At 40.9% G+C, this 15,481-nt stretch overlaps 2 protein-coding genes across 3 annotated transcripts in view; both read right to left on the minus strand.

Annotated features, from left to right (window-relative positions):
* Positions 1-633, minus strand: part of fkbp6 (FKBP prolyl isomerase 6) — a 4,634-nt gene extending 4,001 nt beyond the window's left edge. For both annotated transcript variants that reach the window (XM_035678166.1, XM_035678165.1), the window contains exon 1: positions 441-633. In XM_035678166.1, coding sequence (XP_035534059.1) covers positions 441-509 — 69 coding nt within the window. In that variant the 5' untranslated portion in view covers positions 510-633. The remainder of the gene's footprint in view (positions 1-440) is intronic.
* Positions 634-1,229: 596 nt separating this feature from the next.
* Positions 1,230-13,249, minus strand: tmem244 (transmembrane protein 244). Its single transcript, XM_035679120.1, has 6 exons — positions 13,175-13,249; positions 3,736-3,821; positions 3,531-3,607; positions 2,504-2,629; positions 2,207-2,251; positions 1,230-1,943 (listed from the first exon to the last, which is right to left on the minus strand). The coding sequence occupies exons 1-6, from the start codon at positions 13,247-13,249 to the stop codon at positions 1,846-1,848; spliced, it is 507 nt and encodes a 168-aa protein (XP_035535013.1). The 3' UTR covers positions 1,230-1,845.
* Positions 13,250-15,481: the final 2,232 nt, after the last annotated feature.

Genomic DNA, 15,481 nt, shown 5'->3' on the forward strand with positions numbered 1-15,481 from the left:
CAGCTCTTATTATTGATTTTGTTTGTGTTTTGCTACATGAACTGTGAAGTTTACAACAGAACTTTACTCTCCAATATTTATCTGGCACACATGTATAATCTGTATACTTAATCAGCTTCACAAGACCTTCATGTAACCATTTAAACTGTGTTAGGTAACAGTTACTATCTCGAGTTTATATTGTTGACAATGGATGCTAAGTTAAATGAACAATAAAGTGACATTTCCCACAGATATTAAGGCCTATTTAACTTCTGAAAACACTAATGCTGGTTTAAACTTATAGATAATGACCTGAAGTGAACTGTGAAGTTTAAACGTCAGTGTCACAGCTGTCAAAGTGCTTTTAATACCGACATAAACACCAGCTACTTAATTAGCACTTAGCCAGTCAGCTAACGTTAGCCAAGCTGAGCCACATACATGTTAGCTAAACTTACCGGAGTCCTCAGCCGCTCCTCGGCGTTTATTAACCTCCGGATGCTTGATATTAACCCGTTTCCTGACATGTATCTGGTGGCTAGGTTACCGACCGTCAGCCGGGTTTATTTAAGCGAAGGTAGCTTAAGTAGGAGTAAATGTTTCTGGTTGTTTTGGCGCTCAGGTTTGGGTCACTCAATTGAATGTCAGGTGACCTTGATAACAAATGAGGCTGAACTGTGATCAGCACTTCTACAGTTATCTTCATCATCTTCATCAAGAGGCTGGATTCCCCCTCAATATGTACATAATACACAAATCAACCATTTTAATGAAATATATATGTGCTCTACTGCTCTAGCTGACTCATCTTCATATATCTGTAACAAATCTGTAGTTGTTCTGATCTATTATGTGTCTTTATTTTATTAGCATGAGACATAAAAGGTATTCAAAGAATATGAAAGGTTGATGATGAGCAAATTCAACTGTGGAGCACTGAGTAAAAACTGGTGTGTGTGTGTGTGTCTATGCATAAAGGCATGCTGTGTTAAGTGTGGCGATACTTTATTATAATAATACTGATATCACCCAGCAGCAGTGTGAGAGGCCTCGCAGAAGGCCGTCAGTCCGGGCCCCAAGCAGCAGAGGGAGCTCCAGAGGAGGGTCACCCGCCCGACGTTTGGCATATTTTTTAATCTAAACAGGTGTCACTGGTTTAGGGTTACCAAGGCGGGAGCCACTGTGGCTTATTGTTTCAATCATCACTGGCACACATGCACAATTTTGCTGAAAGTATTTAATGTAAATTCAGTTTGAACTTATATATACAACCGGTTTTAAAATCATGATGCATTTGTCATGTTGGTTTCATCTCACATGAAGCTCCAAAGGACGTACATTTTCTGTCTGCAAGCACAATTTTGTCCACACATGCACACTTCTCTCTTCTTCTCTTCTTGCTGTCTGAACAGGTCATACTTATACTACTTCATTATATGCTATATACACAAATAACACTAACGTTACACATTACAACAAAAATACAAGTCAGATTTCTTATTTAACGTGTTCACAGCAGCTGTAGATCCAGCCTTCTACAGGTATCCATTCTTCCATTATCTTTAGATTATAGTGTGGAAAGAAACAATACAAAACAATATTTAAACTGTACAGAATATGTTAAAAAACACTATTGATAAATAGGCAAAGGTGCAAGGAGGGATCTGACTATTAAAAAACAACGTTACAGTATGTCTCTGAAGAATATAAATATATATATATTCTTGATAAGAGCAACAGCAGTTGCTCATATCAATCTTACCATGAACCTAACAATTTAATCTTTGAAAAGTGAACCTATTTGGATGCATCTCAACTGAGAATAACCAGTAAGCCAGTTAAAAGCTTTCCTCATTGTGTCCATTAGAAGTTCTGTAGTTCAGCCGGATAGACAAAGTTGCTTCTGAAGAGTTTATGGGCCATGAGCTGTCCTCCAAATATCATCATCACCAGACCCGAACCTGCAGAGAGAGAGAGAGAGGGATTAAATAAATAAGAGAAAGAAATCAATCAAAGCAAGGTTTGGAGGCCAGTAGCTGTCTGCCTGAATCTGAAGGGATGCAGGCAGTGAGTTACAGTGAGTCTGGGAACAGGCCAAAGCAATATCTTGGCCAGACAGAGAAGGAGGGGGAGAGAAACAGAGCAGGGTTTTCATGTTCTGTAAATGGGATTGGAGACAGATAAGGACACACATGGAGGGGTAGAGAGAAAGTCGAACTCTTACCCAAAGCTATCCACCAGTGCTCAGCTGAAGGGAAGTCTGACATCACTGCAGAAACATGGAAACTGTGTGTGAAATGTAAAAACTACCCATACATACTGCACACATTCACTTTGTTATTTACAAGTGGAAGATGCTGTTTAGGATGTTTGGGGTTGTTTGAGTGTTCATTATAGTGTTGGTATACAGCCACTACAATATATCCAATTACATAACCAGACCTCCAATCCTATCAGCTGTTCCGCTCCATTGATCCACTTTGTGTGAGAGTGTGGCGTGAGTGTGTGCATGAGTATTTACCTGCTACAGTCATCGCGACATGCAGCAGTGTGACAGTTATGGCGTAGTCCCAAACCCACTCCTCTACAATCCAGGCGAACACCAGCCCTCCCAAGACGTAGGTCACTTCTGTGGAAATTACACCAACTGGAGGGAGGAAAGAAAACTTTTTAACATGCTTCACAATTTAATTTAAAACATTTAATTGTCATATTAAATCAGACACAGAGAGATTTCAGACACAACAAAAGTCACATTTTCTCCAGATAGACTGAAAGGTTTTATTATTTTATTATTATATAAGGACATCTGATCTTGTTAAGCATGCAGATAAAACCCCACACTAATGATTTTTCACGTAAAAGTGCTTACTTATTAGACAAATGAATTGCAGAATGGTCCTTGTGAGTAATATATTATAATTTATATCATATAATTGGATTACTATTACGGATGGATTAATGTGTAAGCAGCTTTCTCTTGTTGTTGTTGCTGCTGCTGGAGGTGAAGCTACTATCTGTGATGGCCCCTCTCCAACATGCTGATGTGCTGATGTGGTGGACAAGTTGTTGTTTTTCCCTGTGTGTCCTTGAAGGTACCATCAGTAGCAGCACGTTCTCAGCTTTTGTTTGATATCTGCTTCGTTTTTATACCTCATATTGCTCACACATCCACATTTACATTACTGATTTTACTGACTGACACACTCCACATTTGTACTTATCACCTCAGTTGTTCAAGTTAATATAATAAATTCACAAATTTCTCGCCATCTATTGTGTCCTCCTCCGTATTCGTCATGGCCTGGGAGCCGGGTTATGACTGACTCTAAAACAGTGCTTTATATTTTGTAAGATGACCACATGTTTTGTATGTAAAACCTAAATCTGCAAAGTAACTAGTAAATAAAACTGTCAAATGACATAGTCAAAAACTTAAGAATGAAGTAGCATTAAACTTAAATACTCAAGTAAACAGCAGGCAAAACTGCACTACAGTATAGTATTTGAGTAAATCTACTTAGTTACACTCCACCAATGCTTCTCACCGAGGTATTTGGGGTTCTGCCATGACGGTTGTGTTGTGTAGTCAAATGGAGTCAACAAGCTGTTGATCTCATGAACCCTGGAGAGACACCAGAAGATGATTAAGATGTGAAAAAAAAAAAAAACTTAAAGTCCTCTTCAGGTCTAATTTGTTCTGTTGAAATGTAGTTTTGTTACTGTAGTAGGTCTCAGTATCTGTGTGTGTACCTGAGCAGTCCGATGCAGAGACTGACCACGATGTAGTAGAGAGAGTAGAAGCACACCATGCACATCAACAGATTCTGCAGGACAACCTGAGGAGGAGAGGAGGAGACGCAACAATTTCATTATTCCTGCTGAGTAATAATGCCCTGTGGGTGTGAGGGTTTTAATTTAACATGAAACCTGCTGTTTTCTTGAAAGCAGCACGTTTGTTGTTGTTAAAAGATTTTTCTTTCTGAGGGTGAGAATGAGGAACAGTGTGTTTTGTGTAATTTTAATTACTGCTATAGAATAAAACATGACCTGTATCCTACTACTGTATATATTGTATCTTAACCCTAACTCTGTCAGCAGGTTTACATAGTTATTTCATTTTATCTTCATTTGACTGCTGAAATTACAACCCTGGGCGAGATGAAACACCAAAATCAATCACATATATGAGATTAATCAATGAGTGGATGAAATTCTATGCCTTTTAGCTTTTGAAAAGTCTTCCATCGACCATCTGCAAATGTTTGCTTCAAATAAACAAGGTAACAACAGAGAAAAGCAAGACCATAAAAACCAAGAGAAATATAAACATTTATGTCAGTGATTTTCATCTGACTGGAAAACGCCACATGTGGAGATATTTACTGGCAAGACGTCATCATTATTTCATGCTTTGTGTGAGTCCCAAAGCTAACAGAAACCCCCTGCTCCTTTCCTCCATTATCTCCTTCCCTTCATGACCCAGAAAACTAACGCTCAGTGACCATAGATAGCAGCAGACGCTCGTTGCTAAAGTCTTCTTTCATAGATGATTAACTGCAGCCTTTACAGGAAATGGGTTACACGACACCCTCAGAGGAGAGATAAGACCTTTTCTCACAGCTGACGTTGGGGCTTTTCAAACACAGGTGTAACCAATTGCATTAATAATGGGCTTAATTCCAGGCAGGTGATCCAGTGCCAGGGCCCTACATGTTGGCTGACTCGCACACCTTAATGCAATGGAGCCGTCCTTAATGTTATTAGTTACACCTGCGCTTTTCCTGGTGTTGAAGCCAACCTCACTACATAGTTCAAAGGAACATGAATATTTCAGTCTGTAAAGTCTGAGAATTGTGAAATACGCTACTATTACAATTTCCCAAAGTCCAAGGTAATGTCTTCAATTGGGTTGTATTGGCCGAACTTATTGTAGCACTATAAAAAAAAGAGAAAATCTGCATATCCTCAAAACTGGGAAGTTGTATCCAGAGAAAGCTTTGTGCGGCATGACTCCATGGATGGCAAGGTTGCTCAGTCCGTTTGTGTATCGACCCACCATGTTGGTCTGGACTGTAATATCTCAACAATTATTGAACGGATTCCTATAAAATGTTGTACAGACATTCATGATCCTCAGAGGATGAAACTATGTTCATACTTTGTGACCAAATAACTGCAAAATTAATGACATTCCAGCCAACCTCAAATGGACTTTGTGTTCAGTGCTAATTAGCAGATGTTAGCATGCCAACATGCTAAACTAAGATGGCGATCATGTTGAACACACCTGCTGAATATCAGCATGTTAACATTGTCTTTGTGAGAATGTTAGCTGACGTTGGCATTCAGCTCTAAACACCAGTGGCCTAAGTACGGCCTCACAGAGCTGCTAGCATGGTCTTGATAAATGACTCGTTTCAGCGCTAATGGCTATAACATTTCATTTGGAGGATATTTGTTGGCATAAGATCGTCATTAGTGGATGTGCTAAAGTGCATTAACTGCTGTGCTTCTTTGTTGATTCTACCTCATTTTCTTCAGATCACTTCCTTGTTTAAAATTTACAGCAGAGAGAAATGGAAGGAAAAAGGCAACATTTAAAAGCATTGGGAAAATTTCCCATCTGCATCTTGAGGCTGTAAATAAATGATACATTTGTAAAACAAATTTAATCGAGGCCCACGTTTCTTTTTATTGTGTAATCTATTCTGGCCCTGTCCAGACAGCCATGAGGATGTGGGTGTGTCTGAAAGCAGGAGAGTGCCTAAGCTTATGCTAATACCATCAGAGACAGCTAAACACCTTGGCTAGCTCCTGGTTTGTTTGTCACCTCAACACTACACTGCACTAAACTGCTCTAGAAACCAGCTTTGAGACTTTAAATGAAACAAAGATCCCAGGTAAGGTGCTCAAGCTCTGTGCTATGGAGCTCTCTCCCATCCTCCACTCTATCAGGACAGCAACAATATCCACCCTCTGTAGAACATCCACCATCACACCAGTACCCGAGAAAACCCAGCCACTACTGACCTATTGTGCTCACTTCAGTAAATATTAAATGCTTGGAAAAACTGATCCTGAACCCCGTCCTGCAGGGCGTCAGACCACAGCTGGATCCCCTCCAGGTTGCCTACAGGGCCACACTAGGGACGGAGGATGCTGTGGCATGCGTCCTCCAACACCTGGAATCACCAGGCAACTTCGCTACAATTCTCTTTGTTGGCTTCAGCTGCGCATTCAAAACAATTCAACCCAATTAGATCGACTTTTTTCACAGCAGCCATTTTGACATTAAATAGTAGGGTAAACACAGCTGTTACCAATGATACTCATTAAAGTTTCTGTTCTATTCAGGTCAAACAGAGTCAGGGTGCTGCTATTGTACATGTTGGCTGACTGGAAAGGCTCTGCTGCACTAAATGGAACAGAACTTTAATTAGTATCATTGATAGCACCTGCTTACCCTACTATTTCACGTCAAAATGGCTGCTGTGAAAGAGGTATATTATTAACAAACGTCACAACCTCGTCATCCCTCCACTCCTCATCCATTAGATTCACAACTTCCTCAGCAACAGACAAAGTAGACTCAGCATACTTCAAATACTCTGACGACATTCACTTTATAACAATAACTCCATGTAATCTATAAACTTGTGCTGGCTGTGGGGTGCTGTTGTTGCTTTACAAAAGCATAATTCAACCTATCCTCTTGTACCAGTCCCCATGCCTCTTCACCATGTTGACCAACAAAAACAAACTTCCTCTGAAATCATTGGCCTTCCCACACCCACACTCTCAGACATGAACGACAGAGCCGAGATGACGCTGATCAGCCCTCAGTCACCACTTCACATTACCTCCGTCTGAGCGGAGATACAGGACCTTCAGCAGGAGTTGTGTCCCCTCTCCCACTGCAGCTCTGAACAAATTGCTCCCTGTTGCGTGTTTGGTTGATTACTCAAAAGCATGCTCAAAAAGGGTAAACAAAAGTTAATTATGACATTAGGACATAAACTTCCTAAACTACTCAGCTTAATGTTGATTATGTTGATGAGGATGGCAAACTTCAAATGATTTAATTAATGAGTCAATTAACTGGAATAAATTGTCTGGTGTATATAAAACCACTATAAAACTGCAAGTAGCAGATAAAGTAATCAGCAGCAATAAAACTCTAATTTATGAAGACACTTGATTATAAGTAGCAATTAGCTCTATCAGACAAAATAATAAGCAACTCGCTGTGCACCGAGACTCTGCCACCTTACAGACAGTCCTTAACTCACTATTCTAGCACAGACAGTGTCCTTACCCAGGTATCACTGGGTGTAGTCTTGAGGGAGAAGGGTCCATGGCGTTTTATGAGTGTGAATCCACAACAACGACAGCAGTAGTCCAACAACATGAATGGCCGCTGATCTAAATGAGAGAATGTAGGCTACTTGTGTGTATTAGTGAGTGTGAGAGAGCATGAAGGAGGGAGGGTTGGATTAGAAGAAATGGGATTACTACTAAGAAGTCTGAGTAAATCCTGAAAGGGATAAAGGTGAACATACTCTAGTATAGGTACACATAAACCGAGAGGAGGAGGCTGGTTTTGAGACTAAATAGTTCAGGAAGTGCTACAGACATTAGATTTATATTTGGATTTCTGTTGTTTGTTCTTTTCTTTTACTATTCTTCAGGTGTCTCTCTCTTTCCTTTCCTTCTACTTGTTGTTGCCTTTTCCCCCTTTCCTTACTTTGTTGCTTCCTGTCTTTCTATCGTCCTTTCTTCTTTTTTCCGTCTCTCAATTCTCCTCATTGTTTTCATCTTTCTTTCTCTCTTTCTTTCTTCACATTCTGTGCTTCTCCTCCTCCGCCCATCCTTCCTTTACCGCCTCTCCCCCTTTAAATAAACGATTGACAAAAAAAAAATATGAAGCAGAAGAAGAAAACGCGGGTATGAAGTGGAGCTGAAACTGAGCAAGTATTTGAACTGTTTTGGCCACTTTTCAAACATTTGCTGCTTTCAGATTCTCCAATGAGGATTTGCTCATTTTTATTTTCTCTGGGAAATTGTAATCTGCATCACTATTCTCCAACAATTTATACATGTATAAAATGTATTCTGAAGGTTCTTGCTTGTGTTGTCTTTTTATTTTTTAAATCTGCCATTCATACTGAAAGTCTGGTTTTTGAGAAATGTGCAACAAAACATCGAAAACTCGTTTACTGTCTTGTCTGGCAGTTCTTAAAATGAACACTAGGTGGTAGCAAAGCATCACACGCACAGAGAGAACTTAACCCAACCAATGAAGAACCAACACAACAGCAACAGAAGATACAAGAGCCACATACACAGGACTGGCAGCAGCAGATAAGATGCTTCCCGATGCCGCATTTATATGTACACACTTTCATAAATCATTCTGCTCCATGTTTTTTTTTTTAACTTTGAGATTTTGAATGAAAACAAATCAGAGAGGAAGCATCTGCTGATCCACCAAGTGCTCCTGAAAATACAGATAAGAAAGAGAAGAGGCAAGTGAATGCAGAAATGACGGCAGTTCAACATCACCCTCTCCCTCCAGAAATAGCAAAAAGAAACTCTATATTCAACTCTTCGGCGTCACAGCCTGCGTATGTCCGTGTGTGAGTGGCAGAGCACATGCACGTGTGCTTTTGTGTGAGTGTGGGGTTGACTTGGCTGCCACAGTAACCTGCATCATTGTAACCATAGTGACGGAGAGCAGGGGGGTGGGAGAGGGGATAGCAAGGTAGGCGTCATAACTATTCATCCCCCTGTGTGTGTGTGAGTGTGTGTAGTGACAAATTTTATTACTGTAAATCTCTCTAATCATTCAGATCTCTTTTTTTATATCATTGCATGCTGTATGTATGATTGCATGTATGATTACTTTATAATGTGATGACTAAAGGTTCAGTGTGTAACATTTAGGAGGTGCTATTGGCTGAAATGTAATATAATATTCACAGTGTGTCATTAGTGTATAATCACCTGAATATAGGAATGGTTGTGTTTTTGTGACCTTAGAATGAGCCGTTTATATCTGCAGATGCCATGGGTCGCCTTCAATGTTGACCTGCCATGGTTCTACTGTAGCCCAGAAGGGACAAACCAGTTTCTCCTACATACCTGAAGGGGAGGGTGAAGTGACAGAGTTGCAATCTGCAACTACACTGCTAGATCCCAATAAATCCCACACAGTGTGGTTTAAAATTGAGATTTGAAATTTTTGGCATTACAGTGTTGTGTGCTCGCTCTGTTTAACTGCAGTAATGAAGACACACAATCACTAATAAGCGCACACACATCACCTGGGATTAAAGGAATGGTTACAATGGTTGCTTTCTTACTGAGAGTTAGATGATAAGATTGGTCACAATTTCATATCTACGAGTTATAGTGAAGATACAGCCGGTAATTTATTATCTTAGCTCAGCTTAGAGACTGGAAACAAGGGAGGGGGGGTTCAATAAAGTCACCACCTACCAGCACCTGTCAAGCTCACTAATTAACTCATTATATCGTGTTTGCTTAATCTGTATGAAAAAAAAAAATCAAGATTCAGTAGAAAGAACAGATTCAGTTAAAACAACAATTCAACATTTTACTCCAGAAAGTTATAAAGCTCATCAGCATCAGGTCAGTGAACTGAATTTGACAATTTAAAACACACATTATCAGCGAGAAGACGCTGTTAAATCTCTGTTTCAGCCCAACACAGCTAAAGCTCAGCTGTGGTGAAATAACAAGAACAGTTTTTTTTAGCTTAAAAGCATTTTAGAGGAATTTCAAGGCGCTTATGAATTATTCAGTTCATACTAAACCTCAAATGACAAACAGATAGCCTTTTTTCTATAAGGAGCACAGTGAAGATAAAACAAACTGTAATCATGGTAGCCTGTTTTTCTTTTTATCATGTTGCAGAACATTCGAATATCAGTGTGAGACCTGATATGATATGAGTAGGAAAAATGGGACTGATGGAGACAATTGAATAGAGTGCTCTTGTATCTCAAAGTACCTAGAGGGAGTGTTTACACGACTTGAGTGTAAACAATCTGTGTTGTATCCAGAGAAGCAGAGAAATGAACACAGTTTCTCCGCTGCTTCCCTTATCAGGTTTTAAAGTTTTTGAAAATCAATTCAACAGAGACAGAGAAGGATACTCATGAGAACACTGAGGCTCACTGACCTACATGTCAGCATGGCGTGTTGTGGGAGCAGAGAGGCTGTAATTATCATTCAGTCTGAGTGTGTATGTGTGGTACAGAATTTGACGTCATAGAAACTGTCATAATTCATTTAAGATACACAAAAATAGGCAACAGTAGCGGGAGCTAGGAGGAAAGAGAAAGAGAGAGATGGGTTTGCGTGACAAGTGGAAGAAAGACAGAGAAAGAAGTATTCTTACAATCGTTTAGGTCGTTTTTTTCCAGAAAAAATTGGCAAATATCTGGTTCTAGTTTCTCCAAATAGGATGATTTGCCGCTTTTCATCTGTTCTTTATCCCTGTAAATTGTATCTCTTTTTAAGTGTTGGTCGGACAAAACAAGATTTGACCTTGGGTTTCTGGGATACTGTGTTGGACATTTCATGGAACAAATGAGATATTCTGATTTCAAATGATAAAAATGCTCAAATTCTCTGCTCTATCATCTCCTCTCTTCTTCTCTCCTCCTGCACTCTACTTCCCATTCCCTCTCCTCCTCTCTGCCTTTCTGCCCAAAACTCCTCTCAATTACAGTTCCCTTTAATTGTTGAGCTGCAGAGACCTGCAGACAGCTGCTTACAATAAGTATAACCCAAAAAGTCAACGCATTTTGTAAATCCCATAATCCCAAGTGGACTTGTAAACAAAAAAATGCAACAATCAACAATGTAAGGCTTTGTTTTTTCCTCTCCTTTTTCTCCCACACTCTCCTCCCATCCTACCGTCTTCCTCTTGCTGTTCCTCTCTGCCCCTTCTCTCTGTTTTCATTTCCATCTCTTATGGAATGTAAATACAGCAGCTGACTGACCACTGCAGGGATATGGCTTTAATTTGAATAGCTGTCTTATGGTTTGAGAGCAGGCAGGGTTTGTGTTTTTATGATCTTAGAGGCTCCAGATGTCGCCACAAGAACTTGTTCTATCCGGCGATGCTTTAGGGCCCCTGAGGGGTTATTTTTAGTGTTTGTGGTGCACAGAGGGTGCTATAATGAGAGTTAAGGTTAGGGTTTAAGGTCATGGTCAGGTTTTAGGTTGAAGATGGCGTCTGAGGACCGAAAGAATGCCCTAATGATTGTGTACAAATGTGTATCCAGTGTGCACATGCGCCACTCTGCCCTCTGGGTAGGGGTTTTCATTTCTCGCCAACTTAATCTCAGCCATCTGAACAAACAACGGTCTGTCCCTCTCTCACACACGTGTTTCGAGCTTATTGTTCAAAATATCTGCCCAAATATCTGTCTTGCACTGCAGCCCAGCTGATATATTTTCATTGAATCAATTCCAGGATATAAATACAGGAAATGACATTCATGCCAACATCTGCAAAGCTGTTTGCCCCCCCCCCCCGTGCATGGAGAAAAGCTGAAAAGTTGAACACAAATGGTGTGTGTGTGTGTGTGGTACTGAGTGAGCCCCCCATTGATTCCAGTAAATGGACTCACTCTGTCTTCCTCACATTCCCGGTTTTTCATCCGGTCACCACATCATCCTGGAGCCACCGAGGCTTCCCAGTGCAGCAGTGGCCCCAACTGGAGTCCTGACTTATTGGTGGAGCCATTTTGGACTTTCTAGAGGCCCACTCTCCACACTTCAGATCTTTCATTTCCACTAATATGTTGCTTTTCCAAAAACAGTTCTTATTACTCGACTTAACATTCTTAAACGGAACAAATTATGTTTACTTAGATCCAATCAGATATTCCTCAGATGGCTCTCTAGCTAACTCTTCTTCCAATCTCTGGGCATCCTTATGGTGTGAACAAAAAGCCGACGGAGAGTGGGCCTCTAGAAGTCCCAGAACATGACTCCCACAGGAAAAATGCTAGTCCCAGGACTCAGTTAGGGGTGCCACTGCTGCAGGCTGGGAAGCTCGTGCCTCCCAGTATGAGTGTGGGTGACTCGCGTAACCGGACTGGTTGAGAGAATATGGGGAAGACAGGAGTGATGTCAAATTTAGCTAGGAAAGTCGCAAATGTGGGGGCTCACTTCCAGTACTACACACACACACACACACATCACAGATCTAACACACAGCAGTCCTGTCGATGGAGCATCTGATGTTGCATTTCAAAAAACTTATTTTCAATGAGTTTTAGAGCCGAATTGGATGACAGGATGTGCAGATGACAAGCTGGATGCAGTTGTTAAGAGGAAAGGATTAGCTGCGAGACTTGAAAAGATATAAAATAGCACTTGACTATTGTATCACTTCGCAAAGAATAACTGAGGAAAAAAATAAACTAATGACAGGTCTGATAAAGAGGGTGAATAGGATTGTTTGACATACCCATATAAAAGCTTGCATCAGAAAATGTTGACTGCTAAAAGTCAGCGGGATAACAAAGAGTACAATAAATATCTCCTGCTAAGGATCACCCAATTGACCGTGAGTCTGTGTATGGAGTACAGCGATGCACAAACACACGCCTTGCTATTGTTAAATAGCTTTGCTCATTCTTATCTTCTGTGTTCTCTGTCCCTGTGTCCTCCGCATTCCTCTCTAATGATAGCCAGTTTCCTTTGGAATATGGATAACAATACCAGACAAATGTAACGACTTGTGGTTTTTAACTCGGAATAAAAAGCTCAATATCATGTTAGTCTAAGAGAACCAAAGATTCATCGACTTCACTCACTCGCGCTCTCACCCTCTATAGAAGAATATAACAGTTGTACTCAGGAGAGACCAGCCAAATCGAAACTTACAGCGGTCCATCATTATTTAAATTTTCAGTCGATTCTCTGTACTCATTTCTAATCAAAGATAAATAAAATGAAATAATACGTTTAAAATGTGAACCAACTCAATGTACGACGTAAAATGATAACTACAAATTATAAGAAAAAAGCACATACAATGCTCGTTATCAGGTTCCTGCTCGTTCTTCCCACTGTCCGGTTCTCTGTGGTCACCCCTTACCAAGGCCCCGGCTGGTACGATCGGTTAATGCACCTAGTGTATACAAACCTGACCAATGACCAGATCCCGGTCACACTTACGAGACAACTCAAACTTTGGTTTCATCTGGAGTACTACAGACATAATGGTCAACATGGCAGTAAAGCATTTTCCTGTTTAGCATCCAAACCTTCTCCTGGTGGTCCAAAGCTCCTGTACTATAGTGTCCCAAGCTCCGATCCTGCGCAATGGCTATACTGATCGTACTAGAAGAGAAAAATCATGAAACTTTGTATACACCCTTAGAGTTGGAGGCGGAGCATAGGCTGCCGATGGTAGGGGTGCTGGCTGGTGATGTGCTGTTGACAAGCCTCCGTGCCATAAATCAAAGTAAGAGACATCATGTGTCATCAGTTTTATTTTCACGAATGGTAGTAGATGTAAAGTTTATGAAAGAATCATTTTTTTTTGTTTTGTGCCCGGACACAACATATTTATCTAACTAATTTTTATTCCTTACCATGCACTCGAACGGCGATCTTATATAGTTTGAATGGGTTCTCGAACTGAAAAAGACCCTTAACCCTTTAATTATGGACCCTTGATCTTTTTTTCTTTTGTGTTTTTTTATGTTGAGGCATGAATATTGACATCAATGCCTCCTTACTAAAGAAGTTAATAATAACAAAATCAATAGTTAATAATTGAGATCCAGGCTGGCATAGAGAAACGGACCTTGTCAACCTATGGGAACAGATCAAAGTGTTTCCCTCCCAACAAATCAATCAGTCAATGAAAACAGACACACACACACACAGCACAACAAACATGCTTGACTACCCTGAACAATATTTAAGCTTATCTCTGTCCAATAAACACCGGTTCACTTAGCAGTAGAAAGGATGACAAATGGATATAGCCATCATGTTAAACCTCCTTTCTTCATCAAACATTAAACAGAAAGTCATTAATATGGATTGAAATAAAAAAGATAGGCTGTAGAGCTGTCAACTTGGATGTTTTTTTTCTTTTTGAGTTTAGAGATGGTCAAAATACCAGCTCAGGTCTTTACTTTGCAAATAACGCGGAGTTTTACACTGTCACTGTGCCATTAGTCAAGCCAGGGGGATTAGGCTGTAACGTTGAGGGAAAGTAAAAAAGCCATCTGTCCACTTTGAAGCTACGTTTCAGGTGAAATGCCATTCCAGAGAACAAATTCAAGCTGGACAGGGGGGGGGGGGGGGGGGCAGTCCAGCTCCCATTGCAGGGTTTTGTGGAAACCACGGCAGGCACAGTCTTTTACTCACAACCCACTGGTCCTTACATGGAGGTCGATACATGTCATTATTACAGCTTAGACCGGGTCAAATTTGAGTCCTGCGAGCTGTCAAAGGGGTCTCTTTTCGTCGACTTTAATTGAGCGCGGGAGCACGTTTACGCATTATGAGCGAATGCGCTGCTCAGGACCAATGGGGGAGGGCGGCAGACGCGCTCCTACATTACGACTGAGAGGAAAATCCTTTAACACATTACCGCCTATTTACAAGTACGTAACACACTAGGTTGTAATGCCCATATGCGGGTGAAAATATTCCTTGTTTGAATTGGGAGGTAAAAAGACACAAAGCGCTGATGTGATGTCTCCTTTGGCTGTAATGCGTAAAACTCTACGTATCCCGACATATTTCGGCTCCAGAAAAAAACTTGATTTACGTCAGAAAAAAGAGAAAGGAAAGACCAAGGGTTCGAAAGGAAATCTCAGCAGCAAGTTTGTTGCGTTTTACAAGCAGGTTTAAAAATCGGCGAGTAAAAGCGTGTTTTTAATTTCCTCTGAGCCGGGGGGAGACGAGGCCAGATCCTCCAATTCCTCAAAGCGCTTCAACGCTTGGTGGAATGTGAGAGGCTTTCACTGGGAGGTGTGTCGTGATGAGAGGAGACAAGGAGAGGAGAGAGAGAGAGAGAGAGAGAGAGGGAGAGATGGGGGGTGAAGCACTGGGAAGATGGTTACGGCCTATGCATTGTGTGGTGGTGTTTTTTTTTTTTTTTTGCGGGGTAGTGTTTATGGAGAAAAACAAGGCACTGGCCACGTGCCCATTGCTGTGCAGGGCGCAAACGGAATGGTTTAAGGAAAGATTAGGAGGGAGAAGAAAGCCTTGTGATGCTCAGGCTCCAGGAGAAAAATGGATCATGCCTTGTGACATGTGGGAGCAACAAGCCAGCAGTATCATGTATATTCTGAATACAGCAACAAAATGCAGTGTGGAAAAGTGTGTATTGGGACAGCTGTAATATCGGGCAGGAGTTACTCCTGTTGTGTCACTCTAAGGATATGCAACAACTGCCCAGATGTTAGGAGTTACCAACACACCACAGCGG

Source organism: Morone saxatilis, unplaced genomic scaffold (assembly GCF_004916995.1).
Source record: "Morone saxatilis isolate NCDOM2014 unplaced genomic scaffold, NCSU_SB_2.0 Contig7, whole genome shotgun sequence".
NCBI lineage: Eukaryota > Metazoa > Chordata > Actinopteri > Moronidae > Morone > Morone saxatilis.